The 19,775-nt window shown below is 55.5% G+C and overlaps 1 protein-coding gene across 8 annotated transcripts in view; it reads right to left on the bottom strand.

The window, feature by feature from the left end:
- PLEKHA5 (pleckstrin homology domain containing A5) overlaps positions 1-19,775 on the bottom strand; it is a 163,391-nt gene that overhangs the window by 22,490 nt on the left and 121,126 nt on the right. For 5 of the 8 annotated variants that reach the window (XM_075343453.1, XM_075343455.1, XM_075343456.1 and 2 more), the window contains 5 exons: positions 3,632-3,712; positions 3,410-3,559; positions 3,113-3,214; positions 2,894-2,999; positions 2,729-2,769 (listed from right to left, as the gene is read on the bottom strand). In XM_075343453.1, the coding sequence (XP_075199568.1) occupies positions 2,729-2,769; positions 2,894-2,999; positions 3,113-3,214; positions 3,410-3,559; positions 3,632-3,712 (480 nt within the window). Of the gene's footprint in view, positions 1-2,032; positions 2,225-2,728; positions 2,770-2,893; positions 3,000-3,112; positions 3,215-3,409; positions 3,560-3,631; positions 3,713-19,775 lie in introns of all 8 variants that reach the window. The other 3 variants (XM_075343452.1, XM_075343454.1, XR_012752955.1) reach the window with 2 other exon arrangements.

Below are 19,775 nucleotides of genomic sequence, written 5' to 3'. Positions count from 1 at the left end.
GGAGGAGCGACAGGCCCGGGTAGAGAACCCTGTGGAGTGATGAGATGGGAAGGAGCGACAGGCCCGGGTGGAGGTTCCTGTGGGGTGATGAGATGGGGTGGAGAGACAGGCCCGGGTAGAGAACCCTGTGGAGTGATGAGATGGGGAGGAGCGACAGGCCCGGGTAGAGAACCCTGTGGAGTGATGAGATGGGGTGGAGCGACAGGCCCGGGTAGAGAACCCTGTGGGATGATGAGATGGGGAGGAGAGACAGGCCCGGGTAGAGAACCCTGTGGAGTGATGAGATGGGGAGGAGAGACAGGCCCGGGTAGAGAACCCTGTGGGATGATGAGATGGGGAGGAGAGACAGGCCCGGGTAGAGAACCCTGTGGAGTGATGAGATGGGGAGGAGCGACAGGCCCGGGTGGAGGTCCCTGTGGGGTGATGAGATGGGGAGGGGCGACAGGCCCGGGTGGAGGTTCCTGTGGGGTGATGAGATGGGGAGGAGCGACAGGCCCGGGTGGAGGTTCCTGTGGGGTGATGAGATGGGGTGGAGAGACAGGCCCAGGTGGAGGTCCCTGTGGGGTGATGAGATGGGGAGGAGCGACAGGCCCGGGTGGAGGTTCCTGTGGGGTGATGAGATGGGGTGGAGAGACAGGCCCGGGTAGAGAACCCTGTGGAGTGATGAGATGGGGAGGAGCGACAGGCCTGGGTGGAGAACCCTGTGGAGTGATGAGATGGGAGGAGAGACAGGCCCGGGTAGAGAACCCTGTGGAGTGATGAGATGGGGAGGAGCGACAGGCCCGGGTAGAGAACCCTGTGGAGTGATGAGATGGGGAGGAGCGACAGGCTCGGGTGGAGAACCCTGTGGAGTGATGAAATGGGGAGGAGAGACAGGCCCGGGTAGAGAACCCTGTGGAGTGATGAGATGGGGAGGAGAGACAGGCCCGGGTAGAGAACCCTGTGGAGTGATGAGATGGGGAGGAGAGACAGGCCCGGGTGGAGGTTCCTGTGGGGTGATGAGATGGGGTGGAGAGACAGGCCCGGGTAGAGAACCCTGTGGAGTGATGAGATGGGGAGGAGCGACAGGCCTGGGTGGAGAACCCTGTGGAGTGATGAGATGGGAGGAGAGACAGGCCCGGGTAGAGAACCCTGTGGAGTGATGAGATGGGGGGAAGCGACAGGCCCGGGTGGAGGTTCCTGTGGGGTGATGAGATGGGGTGGAGCGACAGGCCCGGGTGGAGGTCCCTGTGGGGTGATGAGATGGGGAGGGGCGACAGGCCCGGGTGGAGGTTCCTGTGGGGTGATGAGATGGGGAGGAGCGACAGGCCCGGGTGGAGGTTCCTGTGGGGTGATGAGATGGGGTGGAGAGACAGGCCCAGGTGGAGGTCCCTGTGGGGTGATGAGATGGGGAGGAGCGACAGGCCCGGGTGGAGGTTCCTGTGAGGTGATGAGATGGGGTGGAGAGACAGGCCCGGGTAGAGAACCCTGTGGAGTGATGAGATGGGAGGAGAGACAGGCCCGGGTAGAGAACCCTGTGGAGTGATGAGATGGGGAGGAGCGACAGGCCCGGGTAGAGAACCCTGTGGAGTGATGAGATGGGGAGGAGCGACAGGCTCGGGTGGAGAACCCTGTGGAGTGATGAGATGGGGAGGAGAGACAGGCCCGGGTAGAGAACCCTGTGGAGTGATGAGATGGGGAGGAGCGACAGGCCCGGGTGGAAGTCCCTGTGGGGTGATGAGATGGGGAGGAGCGACAGACCCGGGTGGAGGTACCTGTGGGGTGATGAGATGGGGAGGAGCGACAGGCCTGGGTGGAGGTCCCTGTGGGGTGATGAGATGGGGAGGAGCGACAGGCCTGGATGGAGGTCTCTGTGGGGTGATGAGATGGGGAGGAGAGACAGGCCCGGGTGGAGGTCCCTGTGGGGTGATGAGATGGGTGGAGCGACAGGCCCGGGTGGAGGTCCCTTTGGGATGATGAGATGGGTGGAGCGACAGGCCCGGGTGGAGAACCCTATGGGGTGATGAGATGGGTGGAGCGACAGCTCTCTTACACAATAGGATCCGTTTCTCTGATAGACCTGGACGTGATGGGCGGTCTTGTCGTCGGGGAGGTGGACGGGGCCCCTGCTGTAACACAGCAAGGACGAGCTGCTATCACTTGGTACATGGGGAAGAGAGGGAGCTGCATCAGCAAAGTCATAGGAGCGCGGGAGCGGAGGACGCGGAGGAACGCGCTCCTCTTCCTGCAGATTGCAGAACAGGTCGTTACAGAGACGCAGGGACGGCAGCGCACCGTCATCTCACCGGAGGGCAGCACTGCAAGGCCGCCCCACACTCCTGCCATCAGCCACCCTCAACACCCAACCTCCACCACCAGGGGGCAATCACCACACACACCATTATTAATGGGATGAATGGCCGCTGTTTACAGCGCAGGCCACCCGACCCCGCACAGGGGCCACCAGACCCCGCACAGGGGCCACCAGACCCCGCACAGGGGCCACCAGACCCCGCACAGGGGCCACAGTCATGTGATCATAGGTTCGGCTTCCACCCTCATCACTATACCACATCCCATCAGATCACGGTCCTAGGGCCAGGACTGTGCGGCGCCGGGTGGAGCACACATGTAACATGGTTAGTGAGGGCGGTACCGCTGCAGCGCCTTGGGACACATGCGCCATGCAGACCTTGCACCATGTGGACCCTGCCCCCTGTATCAGTGAAGGTAGAGGCGCAGCACTCACCTCCCCCGGCGGCAGCCCTGAAGATGGCAGCTTGGGGTCTCCTGTAAGACATCAGACAGTATAAGAGTCAATGGTTAAACTGTGGGCGGCTCCTGCTCCATGCTTTACACTGCAGCGCTGCTCCATGAGGACACCTCTGAGCAGGTGGTCACCCCTGGACCTCACCTGTGTCCAGCCTCCGCTGCTTGTGCTTACTGAGCCCCTCCATCACGTCCTGAATCCTCCAGATCTCCTTCTGCATCTGCGCTCGCTGGATGCCGGCCGCCTCCGTCTGCAGAGAGCACAGAGTGAGCGGACGCTGGGCATGATGTGCACAGGTTACACCGCTGCGCTGCTGTTCTCTGGAAGCAGCCCGCAGTGACGACCCCTAGAGGTGGGTCTTACCTGGACCTCGCCCAGGCGCTCTAATCGCTCCCGCATCCCGTTTCGTGCAGTGGTGACCTCTCGCTCTAACTTGTCGTAATCCCTCCAGGATCGCTCTAATTCCTGCAATAATGGGGAGAACATCAGAGCGTTACAGGAGCGGCTCTGCTTCATCGCCTGGTGGGATGTCACCGTGTGCACCGACAGCAGGAGCCAATGGGATAATGCGGCCTCCACTAGGGGGCGATACAGCTCTATACAGACCCCCGTAGTGCTGGGTGCTGGCAGTGCACACAGGTCGGTGTGGCGGGTACTCACCGATGTGGCGCGGGACACCTCGCGGCAGGTACTGAGCAGTCCGCTCTGCAGTTCATCGCGCTGCAGCACCACACTCTGGACAGCGGTGGTATTGTCAGCATTCATTTCGATCTCCTGGCTGGCAGAGAGCAGCGCTTGCTCTAGCGTGTACTGCAGAGACATGGCGAGTCAGTGATTCAGGGGCCGGCTGCAGAGGAAGACCACCACCGGGGGCGTTATTACCTTCTCCTTGTGCAGCTGCTGCAGCTTCTGCTCCAGGGCCTGCACCGCCTTGTCCTGCTCACATAGTCTGCTGAGTGTGGCCTAGAGGAAAGAAAAGCAGTCAGCAGGCGGGCGAAGAGGGAGAGAGAGAGAGGGACGAGGCGGGCGAAGAGGGAGAGAGAGAGAGGGACGAGGCGGGCGAAGAGGGAGAGAGAGAGGGACGAGGCGGGCGAAGAGGGAGAGAGAGAGAGAGGGACGAGGCGGGCGAAGAGGGAGAGAGAGAGAGAGAGAGAGAGGGACGAGGCGGGCGAAGAGGGAGAGAGAGAGAGAGAGAGGGACGAGGCGGGCGAAGAGGGAGAGAGAGAGAGAGAGAGGGACGAGGCGGGCGAAGAGGGAGAGAGAGAGAGGGACGAGGCGGGCGAAGAGGGAGAGAGAGAGAGGGACGAGGCGGGCGAAGAGGGAGAGAGAGAGAGAGGGACGAGGCGGGCGAAGAGGGAGAGAGAGAGAGAGAGAGAGAGACGAGGCGGGCGAAGAGGGAGAGAGAGAGAGGGACGAGGCGGGCGAAGAGGGAGAGAGAGAGAGAGGGACGAGGCGGGCGAAGAGGGAGAGAGAGAGAGAGGGACGAGGCGGGCGAAGAGGGAGAGAGAGAGGGACGAGGCGGGCGAAGAGGGAGAGAGAGAGGGACGAGGCGGGCGAAGAGGGAGAGAGAGAGGGACGAGGCGGGCGAAGAGGGAGAGAGAGAGGGACGAGGCGGGCGAAGAGGGAGAGAGAGAGGGACGAGGCGGGCGAAGAGGGAGAGAGAGAGGGACGAGGCGGGCGAAGAGGGAGAGAGAGAGGGACGAGGCGGGCGAAGAGGGAGAGAGAGAGGGACGAGGCGGGCGAAGAGGGAGAGAGAGAGGGACGAGGCGGGCGAAGAGGGAGAGAGAGAGGGACGAGGCGGGCGAAGAGGGAGAGAGAGAGGGACGAGGCGGGCGAAGAGGGAGAGAGAGAGAGACGAGGCGGGCAAAGAGGGAGAGAGAGAGGGACGAGGCGGGCGAAGAGGGAGAGAGAGAGGGACGAGGCGGGCGAAGAGGGAGAGAGAGAGGGACGAGGCGGGCGAAGAGGGAGAGAGAGAGGGACGAGGCGGGCGAAGAGGGAGAGAGAGAGGGACGAGGCGGGCGAAGAGGGAGAGAGAGAGGGACGAGGCGGGCGAAGAGGGAGAGAGAGGGACGAGGCGGGCGAAGAGGGAGAGAGAGGGACGAGGCGGGCGAAGAGGGAGAGAGAGAGGGACGAGGCGGGCGAAGAGGGAGAGAGAGAGAGGGACGAGGCGGGCGAAGAGGGAGAGAGAGAGAGGGACGAGGCGGGCGAAGAGGGAGAGAGAGAGAGGGACGAGGCGGGCGAAGAGGGAGAGAGAGAGAGGGACGAGGCGGGCGAAGAGGGAGAGAGAGAGAGGGACGAGGCGGGCGAAGAGGGAGAGAGAGAGAGGGACGAGGCGGGCGAAGAGGGAGAGAGAGAGAGGGACGAGGCGGGCGAAGAGGGAGAGAGAGAGAGGGACGAGGCGGGCGAAGAGGGAGAGAGAGAGAGGGACGAGGCGGGCGAAGAGGGAGAGAGAGGGACGAGGCGGGCGAAGAGGGAGAGAGAGGGACGAGGCGGGCGAAGAGGGAGAGAGAGAGGGACGAGGCGGGGCGAAGAGGGAGAGAGAGAGAGGGACGAGGCAGGCGAAGAGGGAGAGAGGGAGAGAGAGACGAGGCGGGCGAAGAGGGAGAGAGAGGGACGAGGCGGGCGAAGAGGGAGAGAGAGAGGGACGAGGCGGGCGAAGAGGGAGAGAGAGAGGGACGAGGCGGGCGAAGAGGGAGAGAGAGAGGGACGAGGCGGGCGAAGAGGGAGAGAGAGGGACGAGGCGGGCGCGGAGGGCGAGAGGGGCAAAGCGGGCGCGGAGGGCGAGGCGGGCGCGGAGGGTAAGGCGGGGCGCGGCGAGGGAGGCGGCGGGAGAGGGAGCGAGGGAGGCGGCGGGAGAGGGAGCGAGGGAGGCGGTGGGAGAGGGAGCAAGGGAGACGGCGGGAGAGGGAGCAAGGGAGGCGGCGGGAGAGGGAGGCCGAAAGCAGGGAGGGAGGAGGTGGGAGAAGGAGGAAGAAAGCGGCAGACAGCGGGGAGGGAGAAAGTGGGGAGGGAGTCAGGGGGAGATTAATGGAATGTAGTCAGTGGAGAGAGAGACAGAGAAAAGAAGGGAGGCAGTCAGCGGAGAAAAGCTGCAGTTGGTGGAGAGAGGGAAGCAGTCAGCAAGTAGAGAGATGTTAGAACGCAGGTGTCCAGTGCATACTATGATATATTGAGATACTGCTGAACTTTGTATTTCAATTCCCACCATTTTCCCAGTCTCTGCAGAGCCTGGGAATACTAATACTAGCGCAGCTGAGGGCTTGCTACAATGTATCAGTCTGGATAAACCTTGTAATAAAGCAGCAGGAGACTTCGGCTATATTCACACTGAGGCGATGTGCACACGCTGAGTATTTGGTTGCAGAGAATGCTGCATCTCTTGGTAGGAAAAGCGCAGCACAAATACGTGCATTTTTTAATGCGTTTTTGCAGCTTTTTTTGCACAAGTTTTTTTTTTGCTTTCAATGGTGAAGAGGAAGAAAAAAAAAATGATGAAAGAAATGAAGCTGCAGATTATTTTCTGCACCAATCTGTAAGGAAAAAAAGCAGCATATGAACAGCGACTTCAGGACTGTCAGGGACTTTGCTAGGATAATGACTGGCTCACAGTTTTGTGACAAAAAGTGCAGTAAAAAAAACAAGATAAAGAAGGGAATTTTGTTACTTACCGTAAATTCCTTTTCTTCTAGCTCCTATTGGGAGACCCAGACGATTGGGTGTATAGTACTGCCTCCGGAGGCCACACAAAGCATTACACTAAAAAGTGTAAGGCCCCTCCCCTTCTGGCTATACACCCCCAGTGGGATCACTGGCTCACCAGTTTTAGTGCAAAAGCAAGAAGGAGGAAAGCCAAGAACTGGTTTAAACAAATTCACTCCGAAGTAACGTCGGAGAACTGAAAACCGTTCAACATGAACAACATGTGTACCCGAAAAACAACCAAAAATCCCGAAGGACAACAGGGCGGGTGCTGGGTCTCCCAATAGGAGCTAGAAGAAAAGGAATTTACGGTAAGTAACAAAATTCCCTTCTTCTTCGGCGCTCCATTGGGAGACCCAGACGATTGGGACGTCCAAAAGCTGTCCCTGGGTGGGTAAAGAAATACCTTATGTTAGAGCTGCAAAGACAGCCCTCCCCTACGGGGAGGCAACTGCCGCCTGCAGGACTCTTCTACCTAGGCTGGCGTCCGCCGAAGCATAGGTATGCACCTGATAATGTTTGGTGAAAGTGTGCAGACTCGACCAGGTAGCTGCCTGGCACACCTGTTGAGCCGTAGCCTGGTGTCGTAATGCCCAGGACGCACCCACGGCTCTGGTAGAATGGGCCTTCAGCCCTGATGGAACCGGAAGCCCAGCAGAACGGTAGGCTTCAAGAATTGGTTCTTTGATCCATCGAGCCAGGGTGGCTTTGGAAGCCTGCGACCCTTTGCGCTTACCAGCGACAAGGACAAAGAGTGCATCCGAGCGGCGCAGGGGCGCCGTGCGGGAAATGTAGATTCTGAGTGCTCTCACCAGATCCAACAAATGTAAATCCTTTTCATACCGATGAACTGCATGCGGATAAAAGGAAGGCAAGGAGATATCCTGATTAAGATGAAAAGAGGATACCACCTTAGGGAGAAACTCCTGAATGGGACGCAGCACTACCTTGTCCTGGTGGAACACCAGGAAAGGAGCTTTGGATGACAGCGCTGCTAGTTCAGACACTCTCCGAAGAGACGTGACCGCTACCAGAAAGGCCACTTTCTGTGATAGTCGAGAAAGTGACACATCCCTCAGAGGCTCGAAGGGCGGCTTCTGGAGAGTAACAAGGACCTTGTTTAGATCCCACGGATCTAACGGCCGCCTGTACGGTGGTACGATATGACAAACCCCCTGCAGGAACGTGCGCACCTGAGAAAGTCGTGCTAGACGCTTCTGAAAAAACACGGATAGTGCCGAGACTTGCCCTTTAAGGGAGCCGAGCGACAAGCCCTTTTCCAACCCAGATTGCAGGAAGGAAAGAAAGACAGGTAACGCGAATGGCCAGGGAGATACTCCTTGTGCAGAGCACCAGGATAAGAAAATCTTCCACGTTCTGTGGTAGATCTTAGCAGAAGTGGACTTCCTAGCCTGTCTCATGGTGGCAACGACCCCTTGGGATAATCCTGAAGACGCTAGGATCCAGGACTCAATGGCCACACAGTCAGGTTCAGGGCCGCAGAATTCCGATGGAAAAACGGCCCTTGGGACAGTAAGTCTGGACGGTCTGGTAGTGCCCACGGTTGGCCGACCGTGAGATGCCACAGATCCGGGTACCACGACCTCCTCGGCCAGTCTGGGGCGACTAGTATGACGCGGCCGCAATCGGATCTGATCTTGCGTAACACTCTGGGCAAGAGTGCCAGAGGTGGAAACACATAAGGGAGCCGGAACTGCGACCAATCTTGCACTAAGGCGTCTGCCGCCAGAGCTCTTTGATCGCGAGACCGCGCTATGAAGGTCGGGACCTTGTTGTTGTGCCGAGACGCCATTAGGTCGACGTCCGGCACCCCCCAGCGGCGGCAGATTTCCTGAAACACGTCCGGGTGAAGGGACCATTCCCCTGCGTCCATGCCCTGGCGACTGAGGAAGTCTGCTTCCCAGTTTTCTACGCCCGGGATGTGAACTGCTGATATGGTGGAAGCTCTTTCCTCTACCCACATGAGAATTCGCCTGACTTCCTGGAAGGCTTGCCGACTGCGTGTCCCTCCTTGGTGGTTGATGTATGCCACCGCTGTGGAGTTGTCCGACTGAATTCGGATCTGCTTTCCTTCCAGCCACTGCTGGAAGGCTAATAGGGCAAGATACACTGCCCTGATTTCCAGAACATTGATCTGAAGGGTGGACTCCTGCTGAGTCCACGTCCCTTGAGCCCTGTGGTGGAGAAAAACTGCTCCCCACCCTGACAGACTCGCGTCTGTCGTGACCACTGCCCAGGATGGGGGCAGGAATGATCTTCCCTGCGTTAATGAGGTGGGAAGGAGCCACCATAGCAGAGAATCCTTGGCCGTCTGAGAAAGGGAGACTTTCCTGTCTAGGGAAGTTGTCTTCCCGTCCCACTGGCGGAGAATGTCCCATTGAAGTGGACGCAGATGAAACTGCGCGAACGGGACTGCCTCCATTGCTGCCACCATCTTCCCTAGGAAGTGCATGAGGCGCCTTAAGGGGTGCGACTGACCCTGAAGGAGAGACTGCACCCCTGTCCGTAGAGACCGCTGCTTGTCCAGCGGAAGCTTCACTATCGCTGAGAGAGTATGAAACTCCATGCCAAGATACGTTAGTGATTGAGTCGGTGCCAGGTTTGACTTTGAAAAGTTGATGATCCACCTGAAAGTCTGGAGAGTCTCCAGCGCAACATTCAGGCTGTGTTGGCATGCCTCTTGAGAGGGTGCTTTGACAAGTAGATCGTCTAAGTAAGGGATCACCGAATGACCCTGAGAATGCAAGACTGCTACCACTGCCGCCATGACCTTGGTGAAAACCCGTGGGGCTGTCGCCAGACCAAATGGCAGAGCAACGAACTGGAGATGGTCGTCTCCTATCACGAAACGTAGGAAACGTTGGTGCTCTGTAGCAATCGGCACGTGGAGATAAGCATCTTTGATGTCTATTGATGCAAGGAAATCTCCTTGAGACATTGAGGCAATGACAGAGCGGAGGGATTCCATCCGGAACCGCCTGGCGTTCACATGCTTGTTGAGCAGCTTTAGGTCCAGAACAGGACGGAACGAGCCGTCCTTTTTTGGAACCACGAAGAGATTGGAGTAAAAACCTTGCCCTTGTTCCTGCAGAGGAACAGGGATCACCACTCCTTCTGCTTTTAGTGAGCACACCGCCTGCAGAAGGGCATCTGCTCGGTCGGGATGTGGGGAGGTTCTGAAGAACCGAGGCGGAGGACGAGAACTGAATTCTATCCTGTACCCGTGAGACAAAATGTCAGCTACCCACCGGTCTTTGACCTGTGGCAGCCAAATGTCGCAAAAGCGGGAGAGCCTGCCACCGACCGAGGATGCGGAGGGCTGAGGCCGAAAGTCATGAGGCAGCCGCCTTGGAAGCGGTTCCTCCGGTTGCTTTCTTGGGGCGTGACTGAGCCCGCCAGGAATCTGAGCTCCTTTGCTCCTTCTGAGTCCCTTTGGACGAGGAGAAATGGGTCTTGCTGGAGCCTCGAAAGGACCGAAACCTCGACTGCCACTTCCTCTGTTGAGGTTTGCTTGATCTGGGCTGGGGTAAGGAGGAGTCCTTACCCTTGGATTGCTTAATGATTTCAGCCAATTGTTCACCAAACAGTCTATCTACAGATAGCGGCAAGCTGGTTAAACATTTTTTGGAAGCAGAATCCGCTTTCCATTCCTTTAACCACAAGGCTCTGCGCAAGACAACAGAGTTGGCAGACGCAATTGAGGTACGGCTTGTAGAGTCCAGGACAGCGTTGATAGCGTAAGTCGCAAACGCAGACATTTGCGAGGTTAGGGACGCTACTCGCGGCACTGCTGGACGTATGATAGAGTCCACCTGTGCCAGGCCAGCTGAAATAGCTTGGAGTGCCCACACGGCCGCGAATGCTGGAGCAAACGACGCGCCAATAGCTTCATAGACAGACTTTAACCAAAGGTCCATCTGTCTGTCATTGGCATCTTTAAGTGAAGCCCCATCTTCCACTGCAACTATGGATCTAGCTGCAAGCCTGGAGATTGGGGGATCCACCTTTGGACACTGGGTCCAGCGTTTGACCACGTCAGGGGGAAAGGGATAACGTGTATCCTTAAGACGTTTGGAGAAACGCTTATCTGGGTAGGCATGGTGTTTCTGGACTGATTCTCTGAAGTCAGCGTGGTCCAGAAAAGTACTCAGTTTAGGCTTGGGATACCTGAAATGGAACTTCTCCTGCTGTGCAGCTGCCTCTTCTGCAGAAGGGGCTGGGGGAGAAATATCCAACAGTCTATTGATGGCCGCTATAAGGTCATTTACCATGGCGTCACCATCAGGAGTATCCAGATTGAGAGCGGTTTCAGGATTAGACTCCTGATCACCCTCCTCTGTCTCATCATGTAGAGACTCTTCTCGCTGAGACCCTGATCCGCGTGATGACGTGGGGGGGTCTCTCCCAGCGAGCACGCTTAGGCTGCCTGGGACTGTCATCTGAATCAGAGCCGTCAGGCTGAGATGCCTGGGACCCCCCTTGAAGCACTGATTAACTCCAACTGAGGGGGACCGGGGAACATTGCCGCAGCAGTGTCCATGGATTGAGTAACTGGCCTGGCCTGCAAGGTCTCTAGGATTTTTGTCATAGTGACAGACATCCTGTCAGCAAAAACAGCAAACTCTGTCCCCGTCACCGGGACAGGGTTCACCGGCGACTCTGCCTGGGCCACTACCACCATAGGCTCTGGCTGACGAAGTGGCACAGGGACCGAACATTGCACACAATGGGGGTCATTGTAACCTGCCGGTAGATTAGCCCCACAAGCGGCACAAGCAGCGTTCACAGCCTGTGTCTTGGCACCCTTGCGTTTTGCAGATGACATGTTGTCGTCTCCTCAGAGCAATAGGGGTATACAGCCAAGAAGCGACCTTACAGTGCAATATATATAGATATATCTGGTACAGGAAAAAGTACTCTCCCAGAGCCTGTGTCCGTTCCCCAGCCAGACTGCATGCAGGAATGGCTGCCGGCGTCTCTGTGGAGGGGGGGCGGGCCCTGGGTGTGCTCAGACAAAAAGCGGGAAACCTGCGTCCCACTGTGCCCAGTGAGAGGGCTGGAGCATGTAAATAAGGCTCCAGCCCTCGGCGCTGACGATTGCACAACGCCTGTCCCCTTCCCTGATTGACAGGGAGGGGGCGGGAACGAAGCGGAGCTAGGCCGCAAAAGCCGGGGACTAGATTTATAAGCGCCGCCGTCGTAAAAGCACGGTCGGCGCTAAGTCCCCGGCGCACTACAAGTCCCAGCCGCGCCGCCGCTCCCGGAGCGGCCGGCGCGGTAGTTCCCAACACATAAAGTCACTCAGCCAAGCTGCAGTGACTCAAACCCCAGCGCGCAGCGCTACTGTCCCCGGCGCACTAGCACACCCAGCAAGTCTGGAGTGTGCGCGGCCAGTCCATAGGGGGACACAGAGTACCTGAATGTTGCAGGGCCTTGTCCCTGAACGGTACCCCGGCTCCTTATCCAGCAGGTTCAATGGGTCTGTGGACGGAGCCCGGCCTCAGGGCTTGGAGGCCGGTAAGATTCCACTTCCTCAGAGCCCCTCAGGGGGATGGGGAAGGAAAACAGCATGTGGGCTCCCGCCTCCGTACCCGCAATGGGTACCTCAACCTTACAAACCGCAAGTGGGGTGAGAAGGGAGCATGCTGGGGGCCCTAGTATGGGCCCTCTTTTCTTCCATCCGACATAGTCAGCAGCTGCTGCTGACTAAACAGTGGAGCTATGCGTGGATGTCTGACCTCCTTCGCACAAAGCAGAAAACTGGTGAGCCAGTGATCCCACTGGGGGTGTATAGCCAGAAGGGGAGGGGCCTTACACTTTTTAGTGTAATGCTTTGTGTGGCCTCCGGAGGCAGTGCTATACACCCAATCGTCTGGGTCTCCCAATGGAGCGCCGAAGAAAACACACTGTGTGCACAGCGCCCGGTGTGTACTACTGATGGCGGGTCTGGTGATGTATTCCTGTACTACTAGTGGTGGGTCTGGTGATGTATTCCTGTACTACTAGTGGTGGGTCTGGTGATGTATTCCTGTACTACTAGTGGTGGGTCTGGTGATGTATTCCTGTACTACTAGTGGTGGGTCTGGTGATGTATTCCCGTACTACTAGTGGTGGGTCTGGTGATGTATTCCCGTACTACTAGTGGTGGGTCTGGTGATGTATTCCCGCACTACTAGTGGTGGGTCTGGTGATGTATTCCCGTACTACTAGTGGTGGGTCTGGTGATGTATTCCTGCACTACTAGTGGTGGGTCTGGTGATGTATTCCTGTACTACTAGTGGTGGGTCTGGTGATGTATTCCTGTACTACTAGTGGTGGGTCTGGTGATGTATTCCTGTACTACTAGTGGTGGGTCTGGTGATGTATTCCTGTACTACTAGTGGTGGGTCTGGTGATGTATTCCTGTACTACTAGTGGTGGGTCTGGTGATGTATTCCCGTACTACTAGTGGTGGGTCTGGTGATGTATTCCCGCACTACTAGTGGTGGGTCTGGTGATGTATTCCCATACTACTAGTGGTGGGTCTGGTGATGTATTCCCGTACTACTAGTGGTGGGTCTGGTGATGTATTCCCGTACTACTAGTGGTGGGTCTGGTGATGTATTCCCGTACTACTAGTGGTGGGTCTGGTGATGTATTCCCGTACTACTAGTGGTGGGTCTGGTGATGTATTGCCGTACTACTAGTGGTGGGTCTGGTGATGTATTCCTGTACTACTAGTGGTGGGTCTGGTGATGTATTCCCGTACTACTAGTGGTGGGTCTGGTGATGTATTCCTGCACTACTAGTGGTGGGTCTGGTGATGTATTCCGGTACTACTAGTGGTGGGTCTGGTGATGTATTCCTGTACTACTAGTGGTGGATCTGGTGATTTATTCCAGTACTACTAGTGGTGGGTCTGGTGATGTATTGCCGTACTACTAGTGGTGGGTCTGGTGATGTATTGCCGTACTACTAGTGGTGGGTCTGGTGATGTATTCCGGTACTACTAGTGGTGGGTCTGGTGATGTATTCCTGTACTACTAGTGGTGGATCTGGTGATTTATTCCAGTACTACTAGTGGTGGGTCTGGTGATGTATTGCCGTACTACTAGTGGTGGGTCTGGTGATGTATTCCCGTACTACTAGTGGTGGGTCTGGTGATGTATTCCTGCACTACTAGTGGTGGGTCTGGTGATGTATTCCAGTACTACTAGTGGTGGGTCTGGTGATGTATTCCCGTACTACTAGTGGTGGGTCTGGTGATGTATTCCCGTACTACTAGTGGTGGGTCTGGTGATGTATTCCCGTACTACTAGTGGTGGGTCTGGTGAAGTATTCCCGTACTACTAGTGGTGGGTCTGGGGATGTATTCCCGTACCACTAGTGGTGGGTCTGGTGATGTATTCCCGTACTACTAATGGTGGGTCTGGTGATTTATTCCCGTACTACTACCGTGTTTCCCCGATAGTAAGACACCTCCGATAGTAAGACGTAGTGGGTTTTTTTGGGGGAGGGGGGGGGGGTCGGCTAATGTAAGACGTACCCCGAAAGTAAGACATAGTAAACAAAGTGTTATTTTTTTTTCTTCTTTACAGTACCGGCCGAGCGCCCAGCTGAGCGCCCTGACATGCCGGCGGCCGAGCGCCCTGACATGCCAGCGGCCGAGCGCCCAGCTGAGCGCCCTGACATGCCGGCGGCCGAGCGCCCAGTTCTTCTTTACAGTACCGGCCGAGCGCCCAGCTGAGCGCCCTGACATGCCGGCGGCCGAGCGTTCAGCTGAGAGCCGTCACATGCCGGCGGTCGGGCGCCCAGCCGAGCGCCCTGACATGCCGTTAGCCGAGCGCTCAGCTGAGCGCCCTGACATGCCGGCGGCCGAGCGCCCAGCTGAGAGCCGTCACATGCCGGCGGTCGGGCGCCTAGCCAAGCGCCCTGACACGCCGGCGGCCGAGCGCTCAGCTGAGTGCCCTGACATGCCGACGGCCGAGCGTCCAGCTGAGAGCCGTTACATGCCGGCGGTCGGGCACCCAGCCGAGCGCCCTGACACACCGGCGGCCGAGCGTTCAGCTGAGTGCCCTGACATGCCGGCGGCCGAGCGCTGAGCTGAGAGATGTCACATGCCAGCGGTCGGGCGCTCAGCCGAACGCTCGGCCACCGAGAAATGTTGCAGTAATGTTGTCCGTGGTCCATCAGGACCACGGACAACATACAAAAACACGCAGCCTCAGTGCCCTCATGTGTAGCAATCGCGGCAAGTCCCCATACGGTACATTGCATGGAGACTTGCTGCGATTGCTGTGGGATTTTTTTCCAATATAAGACATACCCCGAAAGTAAGACATAGTGGGACTTTTGTGGGTAGAAAGAATGTAAGACACTGTCTTACTTTCGGGGAAACACGGTAGTGGTGGGTCTGGTGATGTATTCCTGTACTACTAGGAGTGGGTCTGGTGATGTGTTCATGTACTGATAGTGATTTATTCATGCACTGATGGTGGTTTTGGTGATTTGTTTACATACCATTGATGGTTCTGGTGATGTATTTATGTACTGATTCTAATTGTAATGATGCATTCTTGTACTGATTGTGATTTTGGTGCTGTGGTCATATACCGATGGTGACTTTGGTGCTGTATTCTTGTATTGAGGGTGGCTGTGCTGCTGTATTTCTGTACTGATGGTAGCTCTGGTAATGTATTACTTAATCCTTTTGTGCCAGACCCTGTTTTTGCCTTTGTGTCTGGTCCAATTTGTTCATTTCTGAGCAGTGTCATTTTGACTGGCTAGTACTCTGGAAAGCTTGAATGGATCCAGGTGATCCTGAGATTGTTTTCATGACATGTTGTACTTCAGGATAGGGTTAAAATTAAGACGATATCTTATACGTTTATTTGTGAAAATATCGGAAATGTTTGCAATTTTGAAACTTCATTTTTATGCCCGTAAACCAAAAAGTTATGTTACATAAAATAATTACTAAATCCCCCTCCCCGCTCGTCACTTTACCTCAGCGCAATTTGTGAAACATAACGGTCTTTGTTATGATGTTAGAAGGGGTCAAAGTTCATCAGTAATTTCTCATTTTTCCAGTAAAAATTTACAAAACCATTTTTTAGGGACCGCATCACATGTGAAATGAGAGCGGCCGAGGTGACAGAAAATACCCAAAAGTGACCCCAATCTGAAAACTGCACCTCTCAATCTGCTCAAAACCACATTAAACAAATTTATTAACCCATTAGATGCTTCATAGAAACCAAAGCAATGTGGAGGGAAGAAATGAAAATTTTACTATTTCCCAAAAAAATGTTACTTTAGCCTCAAATTTTGTATTTTCACAAGAGTAAGAGGAGAAAATGCTCCATAGACGTTATTGTGCAATTTCTCCTGAGTGCAGAGATACCGCACATGTGGTGGCAATCTGCTGTTTGGGCGCACGGCCGGGCTCAGAAGGGAAGGAGCGCCATGTGAATATCAGAGCGCACAATTGTCTGGAATGGTTAGCGGATGCCGTGCTTGGAGAGCCATGTGAGGGCTTCTCTTTTGCGGGACGAGGTGACTTTTTTTTGCTCCGTTTTTGGGCACATAACGCGTTAGGATCTTTTTTTAATTCTCACTTTGTGATTTTTTTCATGTTGATCACCGTTTGGCCACAGCGCTGGTTTATTCTTTTATAGATCGGGTCGGGCTGGATGCGGTGATACCAAATAGGTGTACTTTTTTATTTTTCTTATTATATAAATTTTTTTTTTTACATTTTGCAGGTTTTTTGTACTTTTTTTTTTATACTTGGTCCCTATATGGGACGTTCACATTTTCTGGTGTGATCGCTGGTGTAATGCAATGCCATACAGCACAGCAATGTATACTGTCAAGATTCAGCTCTGATGCCGCCTCCACTGGTCACTATGGACCCTGCATAGGGGACGCTCACCCTAGTCTCCAGCTTTTCTCAGGGGTTGTATAGGGGACGCTCACACTAGTCTCCAGCTTCTCTCAGGGGTTGTATAGGGGACGCTCGCACTAGTCTCCAGCTTCTCTCAGGGGTTGTATAGGGGACGCTCACACTAATCTCCAGCTTTTCTCAGGGGTTGTATAGGGGACGCTCACCCTAGTCTCCAGCTTTTCTCAGGGGTTGTATAGGGGACGCTCGCACTAGTCTCCAGCTTCTCACAGGGGTTGTATAGGGGACGCTCGCACTAGTCTCCAGCTTCTCTCAGGGGTTGTATAGGGGACGCTCGCACTAGTCTCCAGCTTCTCACAGGGGTTGTATAGGGGACGCTCGCACTAGTCTCCAGCTTTTCTCAGGGGTTGTATAGGGGACGCTCACACTAGTCTCCAGCTTCTCTCAGGGGTTGCATAGGGGACGCTCACACTAGTCTCCAGCTTCTCTCAGGGGTTGTATAGGGGACGCTCGCACTAGTCTCCAGCTTCTCTCAGGGGTTGTATAGGGGACGCTCACCCTAGTCTCCAGCTTCTCTCAGGGGTTGTATAGGGGACGCTCGCACTAGTCTCCAGCTTCTCTCAGGGGTTGTATAGGGGACGCTCGCACTAGTCTCCAGCTTTTCTCAGGGGTTTTATAGGGGACGCTCGCACTAGTCTCCAGCTTCTCTCAGGGGTTGTATAGGGGACGCTCGCACTAGTCTCCAGCTTTTCTCAGGGGTTGTATAGGGGACGCTCACACTAGTCTCCAGCTTTTCTCAGGAGTTGTATAGGGGACGCTCACACTAGTCTCCAGCTTCTCTCAGGGGTTGTATAGGGGACGCTCACACTAGTCTCCAGCTTTTCTCAGGGGTTGTATAGGGGACGCTCGCACTAGTCTCCAGCTTTTCTCAGGGGTTGTATAGGGGACGCTCGCACTAGTCTCCAGCTTCTCTCAGGGGTTGTATAGGGGACGCTCGCACTAGTCTCCAGCTTCTCTCAGGGGTTGTATAGGGGACGCTCGCACTAGTCTCCAGCTTTTCTCAGGGGTTTTATAGGGGACGCTCGCACTAGTCTCCAGCTTCTCTCAGGGGTTGTATAGGGGACGCTCGCACTAGTCTCCAGCTTTTCTCAGGGGTTGTATAGGGGACGCTCGCACTAGTCTCCAGCTTTTCTCAGGAGTTGTATAGGGGACGCTCACACTAGTCTCCAGCTTCTCTCAGGGGTTGTATAGGGGACGCTCGCACTAGTCTCCAGCTCGGAAGGGAAGGAGCGCCATGTGAATATCAGAGCGCACAATTGTCTGGAATGGTTAGCGGATGCCGTGCTTGGAGAGCCATGTGAGGGCTTCTCTTTTGCGGGACGAGGTGACTTTTTTTTGCTCCGTTTTTGGGCACATAACGCGTTAGGATCTTTTTTTAATTCTCACTTTGTGATTTTTTTCATGTTGATCACCGTTTGGCCACAGCGCTGGTTTATTCTTTTATAGATCGGGTCGGGCTGGATGCGGTGATACCAAATAGGTGTACTTTTTTATTTTTCTTATTATATAAATATATATATATTTTTTACATTTTGCAGGTTTTTTGTACTTTTTTTATACTTGGTCCCTATATGGGACGTTCACATTTTCTGGTGTGATCGCTGGTGTAATGCAATGCCATACAGCACAGCAATGTATACTGTCAGGATTCAGCTCTGCTGCCGCCTCCACTGGTCACTATGGACCCTGCATAGGGGACGCTCACCCTAGTCTCCAGCTTCTCTCAGGGGTTGTATAGGGGACGCTCGCACTAGTCTCCAGCTTCTCTCAGGGGTTGTATAGGGGACGCTCGCACTAGTCTCCAGCTTTTCTCAGGGGTTGTATAGGGGACGCTCACACTAGTCTCCAGCTTTTCTCAGGGGTTGTATAGGGGACGCTCGCACTAGTCTCCAGCTTCTCTCAGGGGTTGTATAGGGGACGCTCGCACTAGTCTCCAGCTTTTCTCAGGGGTTGTATAGGGGACGCTCACCCTAGTCTCCAGCTTTTCTCAGGGGTTGTATAGGGGACGCTCACCCTAGTCTCCAGCTTCTCTCAGGGGTTGTATAGGGGACGCTCGCACTAGTCTCCAGCTTTTCTCAGGGGTTGTATAGGGGACGCTCACACTAGTCTCCAGCTTCTCTCAGGGGTTGTATAGGGGACGCTCACACTAGTCTCCAGCTTCTCTCAGGGGTTGTATAGGGGACGCTCACACTAGTCTCCAGCTTTTCTCAGGGGTTGTATAGGGGACGCTCACCCTAGTCGCCAGCTTCTCTCAGGGGTTGTATAGGGGACGCTCGCACTAGTCTCCAGCTTCTCTCAGGGGTTGTATAGGGGACGCTCGCACTAGTCTCCAGCTTTTCTCAGGGGTTTTATAGGGGATGCTCACACACTAGTCTCCAGCTTCTCTCAGGGGTTGTATAGGGGACGCTCACCCTAGTCTCCAGCTTTTCTCAGGGGTTTTATAGGGGATGCTCACACTAGTCTCCAGCTTCTCTCAGGGGTTGTATAGGGGGACGCTCGCACTAGTCTCCAGCTTTTCTCAGGGGTCGTATAGGGGACGCTCACCCTAGTCTCCAGCTTCTCTCAGGGGTTGTATAGGGGACGCTCGCACTAGTCTCCAGCTTTTCTCAGGGGTTGTATAGGGGACGCTCACAATAGTCTCCAGCTTCTCTCAGGGGTTGTATAGGGGACGCTCCCCCTAGTCTCCAGCTTTTCTCAGGGGTTGTATAGGGGACGCTCACACTAGTCTCCAGCTTTTCTCAGGGGTTGTATAGGGGACGCTCACCCTAGTCGCCAGCTTCTCTCAGGGGTTGTATAGGGGACGCTCGCACTAGTCTCCAGCTTCTCTCAGGGGTTGTATAGGGGACGCTCACACTAGTCTCCAGCTTTTCTCAGGGGTTGTATAGGGGACGCTCACCCTAGTCGCCAGCTTCTCTCAGGGGTTGTATAGGGGACGCTCGCACTAGTCTCCAGCTTCTCTCAGGGGTTGTATAGGGGACGCTCACCCTAGTCTCCAGCTTTTCTCAGGGGTTTTATAGGGGATGCTCACACTAGTCTCCAGCTGCTCTCAGGGGTTGTATAGGGGACGCTCGCACTAGTCTCCAGCTTCTCTCAGGGGTTGTATAGGGGCTGCTCACACTAGTCTCCAGCTTCTCTCAGGGGTTGTATAGGGGACGCTCGCACTAGTCTCCAGCTTCTCTCAGGGGTTGTATAGGGGACGCTCGCACTAGGCTCCAGCTTCTCTCAGGGGTTGTATAGGGGACGCTCACCCTAGTCTCCAGCTTTTCTCAGGGGTTGTATAGGGGACGCTCGCACTAGTCTCCAGCTTCTCTCAGGGGTTGTATAGGGGACGCTCCCCCTAGTCTCCAGCTTCTCTCAGGGGTT

The sequence above is a fragment of the Anomaloglossus baeobatrachus genome, chromosome 4 (assembly GCF_048569485.1).
Source record: "Anomaloglossus baeobatrachus isolate aAnoBae1 chromosome 4, aAnoBae1.hap1, whole genome shotgun sequence".
In the NCBI taxonomy this organism is placed as follows: Eukaryota; Metazoa; Chordata; class Amphibia; order Anura; family Aromobatidae; genus Anomaloglossus; species Anomaloglossus baeobatrachus.
Note: the sequence above shows the minus strand (reverse complement) of the source record. Positions and strands in the feature narration are given on the sequence as shown.